The 18,705-nt window shown below is 40.3% G+C and overlaps 1 protein-coding gene across 9 annotated transcripts in view; it reads left to right on the top strand.

Annotated features, from left to right (window-relative positions):
* Positions 1-18,705, top strand: part of fbrsl1 (fibrosin-like 1) — a 288,815-nt gene that overhangs the window by 73,926 nt on the left and 196,184 nt on the right. For all 9 annotated transcript variants that reach the window (XM_085293337.1, XM_085293336.1, XM_085293335.1 and 6 more), the window contains exon 2: positions 16,918-17,142. In XM_085293337.1, coding sequence (XP_085149463.1) covers positions 16,918-17,142 — 225 coding nt within the window. The remainder of the gene's footprint in view (positions 1-16,917; positions 17,143-18,705) is intronic.

The following is an 18,705-nucleotide window of genomic DNA, read 5'->3' as shown; positions in this document are numbered from 1 at the left end:
TTTTCAAACACGCGCCCTGGTCAAGGATCTGCACGGTTCAGATGAGAGATGAGAGAGTGTGTGTGTGTGTGTGTGTGGTTGTTGGTGGCAGGATAAATATGTTAGTCCTCTAATGCTCTGTGTTACTCCCGAGTCCTCTGTTATTTATTTATTTATATTTTTACTGTGTCTTAAAGTGCAGTTCTGTGCACAATTAAATTGTTAGGTGTTGCAGTCACACCTAATATTTGGCTGCATTTAGCCTTCACTTGATCCAAAATGCTGCTACAAGAGTTCTGATAAGGACTAGAAAGAAAGACCACATTTCTCCCGTATTATCTTCTCACTGCTTCCCTTTCACTGTAAATCAGGAATTGAATTTAACATCCTTTTCCTCACATACGAAATCTTGCATAATCACACCCGTCATAGTGCCTTATTATCCTAAGAGCACACTTTGGCTTAGTTGTGGTTCCAAGACTTTTGAAAAATAGAAGCAGAGCCTTCAGCTTTCAGGTCCCTCTGCTGTGGAATCCGCTCCTAGTTTGAATTCGGGGGACAGACACCCTCTGTACTTTTAAGATTAGGCTTAAAACTTTCTTTTTTGATAAATTATAGTTAGAGCTGGATCAGGTTACCCTGAACTCTCCCTTAGTTATGCTGCAATAGGCTTAGGCTGCTGGGATGGCTTCCCATGATGCACTGAGTGTTTCTTCAATCATCTCTTCTCAGTCTCTGTGTGCATATACACCACTAGTGCATTTAATCATTAGTCATTATTATTCTGGCGCTCTCTGCCATAGTGTGCCTTTTGTCCTGTCTGTCTGTGCTCTCTTCTCTTTTACCTCACCTCCTCTCAGGGAGATTTTCCCTTCTACTGTCCTGTACTTGCTAATAGGGGGTGATCTGACTGGGGGGGTCACTCAGCATTTTTTTGTTCTTTTAAATGCTGTAGGGTCTTTAACCTTCAAGTACATTGAAGTTACTGCTGTTATGAATTTATGCTGTATAAATAAAATTGAGCTAAAATGAATTTAAATAGTCACTACAAGCTAAAAACTCACAAATATATCCAACTAGAACTAACCAAAGAAGCTCTTTAAGATGAACAGATTGTAGAATCAAAGGTAAGGTTGTATTTTTAATAGAAATTTAGTATTGCTGGTGTTTAAGAGCAACAAAGTGATTAGTGTTTATCTTCCAACATAGCACCATTTGGCAGTTAGCAGGTGGCTCATTAGTGTGAATATTAGCAGCACCTGTGGTACTGTTGTCAAACTCTTACAGTTATATTTTAAATGCATTATGTGTTTTAACCTTTTCAATTAAAAGTAGCAATAACAGCTATGAATCTATAAATATGAATAAGTAAGAATTCTATTTAGTGTGAGTACAGTTTTTTTCTCTTTTCACATGGTCTGGTTGTTTAGCTACCAGATGTTCCTCTGCGCTGGTCATAGCTGCTAACTTTTCATGTCTAGTGTTGCTGCTAGTATTTTGCTGAAACAGCTAAAAGTTGTTTTTAGAAGAGAACAGAAGCTTTTTGAGCTACTAGAAAGATAGCCCAAAAGATGCTAAAACATTTGCAATAGTTTTGAACTTTAGCTAAGTTTAGCTAGGTTAAGCTAACAGGCTAAAGTTCAAAGCTATCACTGGAGTTATCAAACTGCTCTCAAAACCTTTATTATGTTCTCAAACTTGACTAATCACTCCTTTGTATTTTCATAAGGAGGGAATTGTGTATCTGTGTTGCAATTAGGTGACACAGCTTCAACATTATATAACAATATTTCAAGGAAATTTGTGACATTTGTGACATTAAGGGGGCGGCTGTGGAGCGTGTGAGCAGCTTCAAGTTCCTGGGAGTCCACATCTCCGAGGATCTCACCTGGACGACCAACTGCTCCAAGCTGGTCAAGAAGGCTCACCAGCGCCTCTTCTTCTTGAGGACTCTGAGGAAGAACCACCTGTCCTCAGACATCCTGGTGAACTTCTATCGCTGCACCATCGAGAGCATCCTGACCAACTGTATAACAGTCTGGTACGGGAACTGCTCTGCCTCGGACCGGAAGGCGTTGCAGAGGGTCGTGAAAACTGCCCAGCGCATCGCCGGAGCACCACTTCCTGCCATAAAAGACATCTACAGGAAGCGGTGTCTGAAAAGGACTGGGAAAATCATCAAAGACCCCAGTCACCCATCACATGGACTCTTCACCCTCCTGCCCTCTGGGAGGCGCCACAGGAGCCTCCGGACTAAGACCACCAGGTACCGGAACAGCTTCTTCCCCACAGCTGTCAGACTCCTGAACTCTGCCTCCTGACATCTGACCCACGTTAAACTCATGGACTGAACATACACACACCCACAATGGACAACTGTACCCTCAAACACAATAATAACATGGACTGAACCACCACTCACAACCACCAGCACTTTATATAGCCTCTGTAGAAACTATCTACACCCTCACTTATCTTAACTGCACTACTGTATAGCTCTGTGTAAATAATCATTCTGTACATTCGATAATTTTTAATCCTACAACTGTTTACAACTTGCATAGTTCCCATTTCTGTATAGCTGTATATCTCAGATTCTGTAAAGTTATTTATTTCATATTCTGTATAGTTTTTCATATTTATATCCTGTTCATATCCTGTACATAGCTTGTACTCACTACAGCCTGTACATACTTATAGTTATAGAATATTCACAACATACTTCATACGTGTACATTATAACATACCATAATAGACCCATTTCTGTAATATACTCACATATCTATATTATTGCTAATATATATTGTAATATATCTATATCACTAAAGCACTTCTGGATGGATGCAAACTGCATTTCGTTGCCCTGTACCTGTGCATGTGCAATGACAATAAAGTTGAATTCTATTCTATTCTATTCTATAATGTTTAAGACAATATATTTTAGACCCAACCATTTATTAAAGTGAATAAATTGAAGGACTTTTTTTTCTGGCAATGTTAGTCTAAGTCATTTATTTGCTTTTGGATAAAACATAAGTGGCTGTTAGTCTCTCTTTCTTGTGTGCCTTCTTAGCCTGGTTCTGCTGGAGGGTGTGTTTTTACCTGGAGTGGTAAAACAAGTTTGTTGTTTCCAACTTTAGCAGGAATTGTTTCCTTGCGTATTTGACAAAGTTCTGTTCTTTGTTGAAGGTCTGGTCCCTTGTACCTAAACCATTTCCATACTATTAAACTGGCTCTCTTTTTAAGGTACTAAATTGTTATTGGAAACTGACTGGAGACTACTCTGTTTGAATTTGTGCCACTGTTGTGCAGTAAAAGTAAACATATATATACATATAGTGGAGATCATAAGGTGGCACTGTTTCACCACACAAAAATAATATCCATAAAAAGCATGGCGTCACCAATAAATAGTTTTACTGAGGAAAGCTCAGATAACTGTGCCTCTTGCTTGTGAAGGTAACAAAAGCAACAACAGGCCAAATCATTTTCTCTGATCTTTATGTACAACGTATAAAAATGTGATTTCATGCTTCAAGCGTATTTTAGTAATACGTGGATCAGAAGCGGTTAATGGCACTAAAATAATGCAGTTCTGTGTCATCCCTCTAAATGTTTTGATAAAAGATAAAAGACATGATGGGATAATAGGAGCACAGACTGTTTTCACATGTGTGTCATGTACTGAGTTGGCAAGGTCAGCCACTTGAAGCTCTTAAGTGCTGGAGAAGGGGATGTGGAAGAAATTCCCTACTAACACCTGAAGAAGAAAGGTTTTGGAGGTGCGAGAGAGAATCCAGTATGCAAAGCCAACATGTATATATGCCTGTGGGTACATGCAGGGAGTGACTTTTACAAGTGCATATGTGCATGTGTTGAAACACTTTGTCACATAACACTGTGTCATGTATTTGCATTTCAAGTGTATTGCATAGGAAGGAGTGAGAATTCTAGATTGTGTATTTATGTGTGTGAATGGCTGTGTGAAGTGGAAGAAAGATGTTAGTGGAAATTGACACTCACTGTGTTTTGCAAATGTGAGAAAAGAAAGGCTAGAAATTACACTGCTGAGATAATATGGATGGGTGCGTGTGATTGTAGGAGGGAGGCTTTACGTCTATAAACATGGAGCTGTTTGTTCCTGATGGATGAGGGTTCTTTAAATGTGTGCGTGTGAGTGTGTACGCCAAACAATCTCATTCATCTAGCAAACTGTGTGACGGCATCAGTTCACAGCTGACTCAGTGGTTGGGGAGTGCTCTGGGGTGGCTTTTAGCACCACACAGGAGCGCTTGTGTTTTTTGTTGCTTCCGACACGTTGCTTTGCGCTCTCTCTGTGGCAGCTCGTTCTCCTCCCTGTCAAACAAAATCACCACGATTTCTCTTTTGGTATGAATATTCTCCCATTGTAACAAATGCAGATGACAGCTTGGCTCACTTTTAACAAGGACCCCGTTTTGTTACTTGTGCACTTGTGCGATGAATCTCCATTGCTGTGTGCATAAGACTGCATGGTGTGTTCATCAAAGTGAATAATGAAGTCAGTTTTGTTAGTAATTACATGATTTCATTTGGGAGTGAAATAGTACATGTACAACTTCAGGGTTTTATTTGAGGATTGTGAATGTTGGCTGAAGGTCACAAAATCGTGACCTGCTGATATACACTAGAATAGCGACATTACCACTGTTATCAAATTAAAATTAACTAAATAAAATGGAATATTTTAAAATGTAAATGTTAAATCAGTTACAAATATTGCCAAAAAGCTCCATGTGATCGCATTGACTGCTAACAGGAGGACAGTCCTTTATAGCGATTGCTATTGCTACCTCCAACTATTGCTTGCAGCTGGTTAAAGACAACACATTTTCCCCCGGTGACTGGTGGTTGCCAGATGGTCCTTTTCTTTTTTTCACAGTAAAAAAGCCAAACTGAAGCAAGTTTGAAAAGATAACGGTAGCTTAGCTAAGAACTCTGAATGGCCTGTAGAGCAGCAATGCTTCCACCCATGTATTTCAGAAAAAAGAGTAATAGATAAAACCTTAAGTGAAGAGATAAGGCACACTTATGAAGTTCAGGGCCAAATAAAGTAACAACTTGTGTTTTTTTTTTAGTATTTTCCCCTTTTTGAGCCTTAGAAAGAAAAAAAATGATTAATTGTTTAAAAAATGCAACACTTTTAAAACTGCTCTTCATCACTCTAATTTGAAAAATGTAGTTTTAACAAAACAGATGTGACACGACAGATAAACAGCAGGGAGTGACATTAGTGAACACCTTATTTGCCAATATGTTGATGTCAGTCGTGTATTGGTCACAACTGATGTCGTACGACTTAGAATTATGTCATATGTTATTATGTAGGCGTTAAATAATGAGAAAAAGGGGCCATAATCATGAGTCAGTCATAGATTAAGAGGCAGAAGTCTTGTATGACGGATAAAAAACAAATATTAACTGAGTGAAGTTTGTTTCTTTGTTTTTCCACATGAGCTTACTGTGATTAAAGGTGAAAGGGTGAGGCAGGTGTACACTGCTATGTTAAACAGGCTCTGTCCTTCATGTAGAGTTTGTGTCAGTATCCTTTCAGGCCTTTACAATGTTGCTTTGGGGCTGTGCTTTTTGACTGGGTCAGCAGGAATGTAGCAGAGGGTTATGATGGACAGACTTTGACACTGAGCAGATTACTTCCTACGATCTGCATTAGTTATAAAATAGATATTACATCTTGGTGGTGTATTGCTTTGACTGCTGAGATACAGTATGAGGCTGCTGGTAGATCTGAGATTTCTTCTCTCCTGTCAGCTATATTCTGCTGGGATTCCTATGCTCTGTCGGCCCCCTGCTGTGTGAACAAAGCCAATCCTCATACTGGTTCAGCTCACAGCACGATGCACTCAAAAATTTGTCTGACGCCAAAACACTTCTGCTACGTTCTGAGGTAGTCGGCATTTTATAATTGTGTTTTGATTTGACTTTGTAGTGAAACGACACAGAGAACAACTGTCAAAAATAGAGAGTTCAGTAAAACCGACAGAATAATGTGTTTGTTAGCATTCAGACGCTCGCCGTTTATTCTTCTTGAAGAAGCTTGCCATTAATGTCCCTGGTGTGCTTTTAGCAGTTCCACTCATGGAAAAACACTCAACAGTTGGTACAGAAAATATGTTGGGCAGATTTGTTGACAGTGTGAAACCAGCGTTACACATTTATAGAAGTTTTCTGTTATTCCACTCCACCAATGGGAATAGTTGTTGCCGAGGCAACACTTCCTCTCTCTGGAGAATATGAGGAAAGGAGAAACCCAAGGAATGACACCCGGCTGTATTTTGGGCTGTAGTGTGTGGGCTGAGCCACAGAAATCAGGGAGCTTCCTGTGACAATGGGTAGGAGGTTCACAGGACATACTGGCCTCTGTAGAAAGCCACTTTCCTGACAGACAAGCTACTTAGCAGTCTCTAGAAGAGCCTGTGGGAGGTGAAACCTGTGATATCTGGTAGCACACAAGCTCTGATTTAGACTTCAGGGATCAGACTGTTTTGTGTGTGTGTGTGTGTGTGTGTGTTTGCTGTTTTGTAAGCAAATTTTGTTTGTTGGTGATGTTTGGCATGGCCAGCAATGATTCAAAAACTGTTAGACTTAACAGTCGCAAAACAGAAAGTTGAACAGTTAGTTTTAAAGGTTTGTTTTCTTCTTGGACAACCTGCAAACATTAGATCAGAGGTTTCTGTGAGGGACCATGAAGAAAGCAGGCCCCTGGATGCATGCATCAGCTGCTGCAGAATCAACAAAATGATCAGCAGCTCAGACTGAGGAAGCGAGTCTGACAGCTGAAATAAACTGCTCAGTTGGTGGCAGCCAACTCAGCCAACGCATGAGCTGATGCAGAGTGTAACACCACTGAAGCCTTTTGTGATGTAATCAAGATTATGTTTGTTGAATCTCAAGAAAACACAAATGATGAATAGTTTATTTATGTGTGGATCACCCTCAAAAACACATAACATGAACACAAGGAGTGGATTGGTCTCTACAGTTTGAAATCACAGAAATCAAATCAGACCGTTATTAACAACGTGTCATCATGGTTAATATAGCATGTAAGAAAAAATCGACACATGCAGTAATTGCATTATCTGTCACAGTGAATTCTTATTGAATTTCGTGAGTGCATCTCATCCCATATAGTTAATGAACATGTTGATTCATTGCCTATTTAATATTTGGATGCATTTTTGTTGTTGTCCATGGATTGCTGCTCATGTTATTGATCGCTCCTTTTACTTAAAGCAGACACACTGTGTATGTGAAGCAGATAAATGACGGATACAATGTTACATTCTACATAAATGCTATATTTATTGATCACTTGATCATTTGTAGTATTTGTAGCACTACATTGTGAAAGAAGGGCAACATATACCATAAGCACTTGGGAAAGGAGCAGGAAATAATTAATGGATGGATATAGGACAGTATATCAAGACTCACTTGCTGTATTAACACAGTGGCAATGAGGAGGAATCTTGATCTTATCCTTGAAATGCAGAATATGTGTCTGTCGTCTCATATTTCCTCAGTGTTTGTCTGAGGTGTTAAACATTTTTGAAGCCCATGTTTATTGTTGTACTGTACCACCCTGTTATTGCCGCATTCCCGTATTCTTCTCCCCTCAGCACCCGCTGGCCAGATGGTGTCACTCCAGGAGCTAATTCAGCCCTTGAACATGTGTGGTGCACAAACACACTTCCACCAGAATACACAAGCTTGAATAGTACTCAGATATACAAGCACTTCCACATATACTCTAAATATACTCTGACTGCGTGCAGTGGTACAAGTCAGGGGTAATTTTGGCATTCATAATTCACCCTTGACCTCTCACAGTCGCATAAATATTCATCAGCGGTGCATGTTTACATAAGCACATAAACAAGCATTAGGTTGCATAGCAATAAGAAGACTTAAAGGGTAATAAAAGCAGCAGTTTCGTTCTGTGGTCACACACACAGCTGGTTCAAAAACTGCAATCAGATGGGTGCAGAGAACAATAAAAGAGAGGCGCGGGAATGCAGCTGAGAGAAGGAATGGGGAGTTATCACCACCTGCACACACACTCGGCATATAGCAGCATTGCTGTCAAGAGGAATGCCCAAGCCAAGAGCCACTGGAAGAGCACACAACAGGCTCCAAAACTGTTAAAACATCCAGATACTAGAGATCCCCCTTGTGCCTGTTTTCATGCACATTTTCATTTGCTTTTCGAAGTTTGAGAGCAGCTGGTTTCAGTTAATATCTAACAAAATACTTGTTCAGAATTTCAATGGTCTCTTGTTGCTGCTACAAATTGTCACTTGTAGTGCTGCTTATAAAGGAGCCTGTTTGTGTGGCAAAGCAAACTTGACAACCTTAATAGTGCTACAGATATGATACAAAATGTGATCCAAAAGCCACACTTGTTAGTAGCACTAATGGAAGTGCATAGCCATATGGATTTTTACACAATAATGGAAACGTTTGAAAGCTATGATATACAGACATGTTAATGTCAAGGAAAAAAATATTGACAGAGATCTGAAAGAGAGGCCTGCCTGAAGGTTAGCTTCTGTCAACTAGTATAGCTGCATGCTAATCCTTCGTGGCTAAACCCCTACAAATTCTCTTTATTTCTCTGTTCTCACACAACACACTGCATACAGGAAGACTAGCTTACATTAAATAAGAGAAAATACATCAGATCACTTAACAAAAGCTGAAGTAGGTGTGGTGTATTTACTCTATGCTCTAGTGCAGCGTGCTCACTGCAGAAACATGCGCTTTCTCTCGTTCACAGCCTGATAATCTCCTTGGCACAAAAATGTCTTCTCACGTCTTTTACCTTTGAGGCAAGAGCTTTCTGATTGTGTGCTTTGAGGAAAAACAGGGCGTCTGAGTAAATGAGCATATGCTCTAAGTTCACCAAAGGTGCGTTTGATGTAGCTGACAGCAGCATAAACAGCAGGTGTGTGTTCCACTTTGTCTGAACAGTGTCACATGACGAACACTTCTAAAGGGAGCAGGCATGATTAAATCAATCCCGTCTACAACATGACAAATCAAGGTGATTTATTGGACATGCCAAGAGCTGCAATAATGTGTAGAGAATCAGTACAACAGCTGAGCAATAAATCTACACAACCAGACCTCAGCCAGCCTAAAGGCAGCTAAACAGTGCAAAAGTGATGCAACAAAGGACTCTGCTCGCTGCTTTTATGTCATGTGGAAAGAAAGGCTTAAATTTTGCATTCTTACTAAAAAAATACACAGACACAAGCAAAAGCTAAATTGTGGTGAAAGATCCAGCTCGACTCAACGTTCAGGATCTTTTGGTGACCTGAGAGTTCAGTATGAGTCAACTGGAGAATCAGTCCTGATATAATGACCGAAAATGTGATATTTTCAAGTCAAGCTTCATAAAAAATGTTTGCATAAAAATTTAAATCCATACTTAATACATTGTACAGTGTATTTAAAGGTCTTCTTTTAATGTGTTGTACATTGTTTTTAAAGAGTATATGGAGGTGGGTTTAAATCATGCAAATTTCAGGTATAATTGTTTAAGATTTCTGAAAGCTTATTATAATGATTTTATTATACACCTTCTGGTTGTAGATGTACAGCAGCAGCCACTATTTAAGGTGATTTTTGCACTTTCCAGTCATTTTTAAATGCAGATTTTGTTATCTTCGGACTTTATCAGTGTGTTAAATACACTTCCTTCCACATAAATTTGCTTGCTTCTTTTCTTATTGATTTAATTGGATGCAAATATGTAAGAGAGATATTTTAGTATTACTACTAAAAAATAGATGCAAGGCACGGGGGTTTCCTCAGGGCAAACAAGGCAATCAGTGCATCATCATCTAAAAGTTAAAACATACCATATCAAAGTGATCACTCTCCTTACATCTTGAACAGCATTCAGTGCCATAAAGCATCTCCAGCTGAGCATCTCCATCATCCTTAAATTACTGCCATCTTGTGCTCACGTGTAATGTGGTCTTTGTCGGCCCCTCCCTGAGCCTGTTCCTGCCAAAGGTGTCCTCCTGTTAAAAGGGAGTTTTTCCTTCCCACTGTCACCAACTGGTTGCTGATAAAAGGTTGTCTGGTTGTTATAAGGTTGTAAGGTGTACCTTACAATAAGAAGCGCCTTGAGGCGGCTGCTATTGTGATTTGGTGCTATTGAATTCAATTGAAATGAATTTTGAATGAACGAATGAGCCTTCATAGAGAAGACTCATATCACGAAGAGGGGACAATAACATCTGCCATGTGAAGTGTGACAAAACAGGCGTGTTAAACAGATATAAGCTCCACCAGCCTGATTAGCATGTATATAAGTAATCTCTTAGTATAACTAGCTGTTTGCCATTAATATTTTAATCCCGCTGTAGATATTGACTGTTAATCATGACACACAGTTCTCAAGCCTTTAAATTTAGCTGTGATTTTTTTTTTAAATAATATGTTTTAATATGTTTTTTAATTTCAATATGTAGGGCCTGTTTTTCTGAGCTCACAAGAAGCTGTTATTTTACAGATAAATGTGGTCCTGACAGGACAGCCCAACTACAAATACATGATTTTATAGAATACTTGACAATCTTAAACACCTGTGGAAATATAATTTATGTTTAGATTAATGCACAGAGTATATATGGTAAATGGCCTGTATTTATATAGCGCTTTACTAGTCCCTAAGGACCCCAAAGCGCTTTACATATCCAGTCATCCACCCATTCACACACACATTCACACACTGGTGATGGCAAGCTACATTGTAGCCACAGCCACCCTGGGGCGCACTGACAGAGGCGAGGCTGCCGGACACTGGCGCCACCGGGCCCTCTGACCACCACCAGGTGCACGTGCAGGTGTCTCGGACTGTAAAAGAAGAAAAGACACAAAGCTCAGTCAGCTTTAGTCACTTTGCAGCACCTCGGTGAAACGTACAATGCTATTTGGAAGTATATAATTGATAGTTTTCCCACAACTCCATTGAAGAGCACAGGAGCTGTGGCAGCCAGCCCTGCAATCTCTGTGTGGTACCGCTTAATGTCAAGGGAGGTGTACCCTGCAGAGCTCTTTGTGTCTCCTAAATAATTACTAGCCTTAGAAAGAAGAGAGTTCCGTGGAGAAAGCATGATGATAATGAGCACCAGACACTACTAAGTGTCTTCATCTCCCTTTCTCTTTCTGCACACTGTCTATTTTGTGAAACTCTGGCTTGTGTATGCCTCATGAAGACCCCGTTACCCTTTGCAAGAAACCTCAGGGTTGCTGACATTCCTCTGTGCAGAATGCATAAACCCTCCTTTGGGAACTAAACGTGCTTCCACAGTGGATCTCAAGGTCCCAGCATAACCATGTAAAGCCATGCGCTTTATTGTTAGCGGAAAGGAAACCTGTGTTGGATTTTATGCACTTGTACCCACACAGATACACACACATAAACACACTCCACTCCCCATGCAGCCTGGAACAGCAACAAAGCTCTCCCATTCTGTTGCCAGGGTAACGTGGCCGGGTCAAACCAGTCGAGCGGTCTCTCCTGTTCCAGGCTGAGACCCCCCCACCATCACCGTATCTCTCCCTCTCTCTCTGTGTTCGTCCTTTTTATCCTCTCCTCTCTCCCGCTCTTTTGTCAGCCCCACTGCCTCATCATATCTTAAACCACTTCTTCTCTACTGCTGAGGTCACTGTCACTTTTCTATCCTAGGCAGAACAAGGTAAAACGAGAGAGATTCACTACTTTGACCACTAGTTAAAAGCTTCACAGATGAATTGTCACGGAGGAGCAGGGAGGACTCGGCGCAGACTGAAATCTCAGAAAAACAGGTTTATTTACACACTCCAGGTGCACTATATACAGGTGAAGGAGAAGGGGGCCAGGGTTCCCAGGGGTGCAGAGCGGGGTCGGGAAAAGCATCCAGAGTCTCCAAACCAAACACGAGAAATCTGCATACAGAGAACAAGGGTTAGCACGGAACTTTCACGGACAGAGCTCAAAACTGGCTGAGGCTAAAGTAGCACTGACGAGCGTTATTCAATAGTCCAGCGGCGAGGTGCTCTCAGTCACTGCCTTAAGTAGCGGGAGCAAACAAGGTGAGGAGCCACAGGTGATTGCCTACAGGTGGTGGAGGCCGGGAGCTCACAATGAGCTCCGCCCAGGCAGCGAGCAGAGAGAGAGGAGAGAGAGAAAAGACAAAACATAACATGTAGCCACACAGGGCCAGCCGAGCAGGCACGGGGACCATGACATGAATAGCAAGGCTTTTAACATTGTATAAAAAAGTAGACACGACATCAGGGGAATAAAAGAAGGCTGCAAGTTATGTTTTCATATTAGGCTTGCATAGGCCTTAAAGGTAAAGAAATGCTATGATGAATGTTAGACCTTCACCTGGTGTACACTGAAGTGCACTTTCACCAGCTAGTAAGCTCCGTCACAATTATCTGCATCAGTATTTTATTCTTTTGATTTGTAAATGTTTTTAACAGTACACAGTGTGATACACTGCTCCATTGTGTGCAGAAATAATTTCATAACCATTTCATAAAAGAAAAACCCTACTTCAGGCCTTTGAAATATGGAAATGATATCACAACTAAGCTGTTGCTGGCAGACACGGTGATGAATTACCCTTCTACTCCTGGAGCTATTATAGATCTGTTGTCTGAGGCATGGACTGAATAAATGGAAATAACACACACAAACAATTAAAATCTGTTTATTTAGAATGCAGCAGACATGAGACAGCAATGAGAGCAGGTGCAAATGCTCTAAACAAAATCTAATTGCTGTGTGCTTGAGCTTGAGCTTCTGATAATGCGATTAACAGAAGCTGTAATGCTGGCAAACACAAAACTAGACTGAGAAGCATGACACATTTTTATGTGTAGATCTACATCCTTTACTCTCACTGTAGCGCTGTGTAGTACATTTTGCCTCCATTGAAATGGCATCTATAATTCCTCAGTGGTATGTTGTGAGATCTATGCAAGAGGCTGCAGAAATTAATACATGTTGATATGACTTAACACTGCAATATATTGTTTGCATGCCTCTGGCGATGATCTGCGTTTTCTTTGGAGTGGCAGCTGCTCAGCATACTGCCCTTGAGGCACTGCCACAACCTGCCACACTATATTAGCAAGAAAGTTTGAGTTTTGAGCAGCTGATATTTATTTACTCCTGAGGCATATTTGTGTTTTATTAGTTTGCATTTCACTTGAAACAGACATGTAGCATGAAGGTCAAAGAGATAGTGGTGAGATGTTTGAAGCTTCACCAGATTCAAGTTGGATATGCACTATGTGCGTAAATTGGTGTTGCACCTAGTGTTTGGTTTTCTGGCTTTAAATAAGATGTGTATTTGATCACATGTTAATGGTTTACTGCAGTCAAACTAAAAAGAATGTGCAGCAATGTTATATTCGGTAGTCCTTTCATTTTTAATGATTTAAGGATTCTCTGTTTTCTATTATGTGGATTAGAAAATATCAAAAGAAAACCTCAGTAATATTGCTAGATTTGGTTTAAAGGTAGCTGAGTTTATTATGATAGACAATAATAGATGAAAGTGGCAGGGGAATGGTTCGATTTTGTGAGGGTTTAAAATGTAGAAACAAACTTAATTATGGCTTTTTATCACTACAGGGGAGGATTTTCCTGAAGATAATGCTGATTTTCTAAGCCCACAAAGATGATACCAGTACAGTCAAAAAATGAAAGCTCTTTAAAGACAGATTTAAAATCAATGATTGCCATGGGAGGTCGTCTGTTAGTACCACCTGGATGTTGCATCTTGAGAAATAAATGTGTCTACTCGTGAGGAGAAAAGAGTTACTTTGAGTCGCCGTGTGATATCACACCACAGTGTGAACGTGTGGGCAGGGTAACGGCCGTTTGTGATGGGGTAAATATGTCACCCAGTGGAATAATACAAACTATAAATACCAGCACAATGATTTTAGTCCAGGCATATAAAGTGCATTTTAACTGCAACTATTTCTTGAGCTCTTAACAACGTACCATATGAAACATTCTTACAAGTTGAAGCAGAACCATCACACATGCAGAGCTGGGGTGTTCTTTCAGTTTTAACTTAAAATTTAATTTTCAACAAATTTTTTTTTTTTTTTTTATGTTTCCTACAAATTTAGGTTTCTATTAGTTTCTCCTGCAGACAAATACAAATAACATAAGCAGCTCCTTTCCAAGTGAGTCTTTCATCTTGAGGAACTGCCGTTTGGTATTCCACACTCTGCTCCACTTTCTGCAAGTTCTGGTTAGAGTGGCCCAAACCTCACAGAAGATCTCTAAAGCAGCGAAATAATAATGACTGCCAGCTACAGGGGAAGGTGCTGGAGTTGGGTTATGTGTAACCATTAGGCGTAATCCTTTTTGCAGAAGCAGTTGGGGGATATGGCTATGCGGTGGGATGGCCTGGGACTAGCTGCTTAACATGGATTAAAATTTAAAAATAACAGTGAAAGGATTTTCCACTACTAAAGTGATGAGTGATAGCATCATTCTTTCAGACTTGGCTTGCCCACGCATAGCCTCAGATTGAACCTGAGATCTGTGGTCAAACAACCGTAGCACTCATCTTTTTAAACTTGCTTTTGTTTAAGTGTTTGTTCTTGTTGTTTACCATTCCTGTTGTGAAGCACTTTGTGATATTTATCTTGAAAGGTGCTGTGTAAATACTTGACTCGCTTTATTTACTATGCATGAAAAATGATAAATCCAATAAGATTCTACCCCATACAATAAGACTGATACATTAACTGTTTTCTTCTTAACAACACAACAAAACATTGTTGGTCTTATTTCATAAAGGACGTTTATATCCCAGTGAGGTTTACTGTGTAAAGTGACCTTTGGCTCAACAAACAGCTGATTCCTTTCACAATGAAAATGTGATTTCCCTGTGATCGGCAAGTGTTGTACCCACTCTTAAAAGGTGTGAGAGAAGAAATTCTTATACATAGAAAACCCTGTTTTTAAACAGCTCCTTTCATGAGGCGTGGAACTGCAAGCTCTGAAACAGTTCAGCTAGAAATATTTTCAGTGTAGGAAAAACACAATTTATGCAGGACTCCTGGGTTCCAACATAAAGGTAGGTTTTAGTTAGGTTCCTTTCTCTTGGCAGTTACATTTTTGGAGATTGATTTTTGTCCTCCTTTCTATGGGAGTATTGTTTTTTTTAAGTACCTGATACATAAACACCTTTTGTCACGGAAGGTGTCATTCATTAGCAGTTATGAGCCTAATGTGCTACCCATCTGCTAATCTCCCACCTTTGGAGTCGATAATTTGATTATTCATATGGAGCACAGATTCATCTGCAGTTAGGCTTAATGCTGCTGGCTGTGAACAGATGCTGAAATGTGAACTTGCAGCCCTCTGGCCTCAGCTCCATACGGCTTCCAACAGAGACGTGTTGTCCTGTGCCATTCAAACACACAGTGATGACCACCGGCAGCAGGACATCACCAGCTCAGTCTTATTTTCAGATATGGAAATAAGGAGCAGCTGAAGCCCAGGAGGAGGGAACAATTCAGACACTTGACACAGAAGTGAGGCAGACATCAGGGGTTGTCACGGAATAGGACTTGTGCATGTATGCCAACACGTGTGCGCTTTTTTATTTTATCATCTTGGCAATGGCTTTGACTTTACTCACTTGCCAGCTTTATTTGACCTTCCTTTGACCATTTGTGTCTTATTATGTGTTATAAGTATGAGTCTAGAACAGCTGATCTGTGCTATGAGATGGGTTCATAGCCATCTTGAGCTCAAAGTGCAGTACCTTGCAAGGAGGAGTTGTAGAATATGTCTTGTCTGTGCTCCCATTGATTATCCCGCCGGAATTACTGAGGTTTGGTTGTTCATAGAGGCATCACCAGCAGTTGAGGATCAAACTAGGGCTGCAGTTCATTAGTAATTTCATTATTGATGCTCATTCTTTTTATTTAAATTGCAAACTAAAAAATCCACTCATGTGAGCTGTTCACCCATCTCTCCTTAGAAACTCAGTTGTTTGTGGCAGCTTGAAGAGATCCTGAGGCTGAGCATATGTGAAGGCTAACCATCAAACTTTACCTCAGCAAAACCTTTTAACATAGAATATTATTCATCTAACGTTTCGTACAGTTTTACCAGTGTAGTGACTTCAGTAACAAAAGCCGCAGCCACGTGGCTCTGTTATACGTGTTGGGCATAAAATTGGGGAGGTGAGGACGAGCTACCGCTGTATAACATACCAGCAACTTAGAAACTGTCTTTAAATTCCAATAAACAAACACTGCTTTCATACAGGGCATTGCTGAAGCATGAAATCAACAACTAACAAGGTTAAAGGGGGAGACTGTGTGGTCATAGACTAAATGTAAAGCTGCTGTATTTTCTCCAGTGTGTGTTAAAGCAGCACTTCATATCACAAGCTCATTATATCTGAACCATAAAGTGATTATAGGCTCCAGTAAGGCATTGTTCTGCTGCTGACAGGATTAAATATGACTTTAGAGAGAGGGAGCGTCACTGCTCTCTGCTCAAGTGTTTGCTTGCTTTGTATAAGCCAGAAGTGAAAGGGGCCGCACACTTGACTATTTGCCAGCTGCGGTACACCCTCCCTCTGTTCTTTTGCACATTTATCTCCTGCCAGTTTGTATATCCATCTAGACCTGTCTGCTTTGTTCTCGTTGAAGGATTCAAAGAAAATCCTTGAGACACCAAAGGCTGTAAATCTCAGTGTGACACTGATCAGTATCTGTCATTCAGTGCAAGCACAGAATTATTTGAGATTCACTACTGCTGACTTGATCTAGTTTAGTTTCTTTGATTAATACTACGTAATTGCCAAGTTCTAACAAAATCTTTTTCTGCAGAAGAAGAGTGGAGTTGTGAAGACGCAAGAGAAGAAGGAGAGGTGGAAGGAGAAAAAGGCGGCAAAGCGTCAGAAGAAGGAGGACGAGGAGGTGGAGGAGGAAGAGGAGAATGTTCAGCCAGTGGTGGATCCCCTGGAGAACGGCTTCCTTCATCACGCCCAGCGGGAGCAGGAGAGGATGAATGAGAGGCTGCTGAAGAAGACTTACTCCAAGAAGAACAAAATGGTTAGTGTGTGCCTGCACGGCATTTTAAAGTCAAAATATCCCACTGGCTACAAGTTCAAGTAAAGTTACAAAGGTTGCATGCATGTTGCATGGATTCTTGGCTTGTGTTTTGCTGACAACAGAACAGAGACTTGCACTCTGTCCATGAAGGAAGAGGAGGCGGATGCTTGGGCAGAGTTTGAATCTAATTTAAAAGGCAGACTGCAGACTGTCTTTTTCTCCAGATGCTTTCCATCCTTATCCAAATCTAATGTAAAATTTGAAGATGTTGAGGGAATGGATATTATTGTCAGCTGCTTTACTGATTCTTGCGTTCACTGGGACTTTGCAGTGTTATGGATGTCGCTTTATGTAGGAGACATGAGTTATCTCTGTCAATGAGCAAACCTTATTCAGTGTCCAGAACTAGAGAAAAATCATTAACTCCAAAACATTGTGGACTTCTCACCGATAAAGTCACTTTTACTTAGGCAGTATTGAAAAATGGTATATGGCATTTTAAAATTAAAGTGGTTCTCATTATCTTTGATATCATATTTGTATGAAAGGGCTTTGTTCCTTCCTTATTCCTGTAGTTAGAAATAGTGTTTCTCACATTTTTGATTGTCTTGAGTTTAATCTTTGGCTTTTCTTTTGCTGCTGGCTAATGAGACTTTCTTCAGTGGGCAACCTACAGGCAATCTTCTGGTGACTAAAGGTTTTTGGTGCACCACCTAGCAACCATTTGCCAACCTGTAGGATATACAAATTTTTCACTTGCAACTGGTGGTTACCAGAGAGTCACCAGCCTTTCTGAATGGTTGTTTAGATAGTTTAGTTTATTAAGATCCCCATTAGCACCTGCAATAGCAGTAGCTACTCTTCCTAGGGTCTGACTAAAACATTCTCATACATAAAAGACGTACTAGGGCTTTAGCAGTTAATTTCACAGTCGCTGCCTGCAACGTCTAGGACTCACTAGCAATTAGTCAGGTTTTTTACACATAGACTATATGTAGAATATTCATAGAGTCTATAGTTGTGAAATGTGAGTATGGTTCACTTTAACTTAAGCCTGAACAATACCCATAAATTATATGTCACTTGATCTACTGTCAGTTGCATGTGCATTGTAAATATGCCACCCATGCTATAGCTGCTTGTTCTGCTGTCAAACTTATGCCTGAATGAACTTGTGAAAACACGAAGTAATAAGTGATCCAAATATGAATGACAGAATTCTTAACATATTGAAGCCAACAGTGTTACACAGCCCACATCTGCCTCACTAAGATAGCCCATCTGTGTGTTAACAGTTTGTTTAAATGGGTGGATATTTTATGCTCCAGTCCAAAGCCAAGATCCACCATAGTGTTGTTAAGGATAAAAGAGGAAATGTCGTCAGGAAGCCAAACGAAATAATGAGGCTATGTAGCCCCGAGGCCTCCTCCACAGACAAAAATATCTCTCTTAGATAAGATTTCCTTAGGAAGTTAACTTGGCTGAAAATGAGTTTGGCTGGGATATTTAGTTTGCTAAGAGACAGTTAAAAATTATGCATTCAGCTGATGCTGTATTTGAAAT

Source organism: Mchenga conophoros, linkage group LG12 (assembly GCF_057382185.1).
Source record: "Mchenga conophoros isolate Kocher_MC1m ecotype Shallow Benthic linkage group LG12, M_conophoros_male_GT1.1, whole genome shotgun sequence".
NCBI classification, from domain to species: Eukaryota; Metazoa; Chordata; class Actinopteri; order Cichliformes; family Cichlidae; genus Mchenga; species Mchenga conophoros.
Note: the sequence above shows the minus strand (reverse complement) of the source record. Positions and strands in the feature narration are given on the sequence as shown.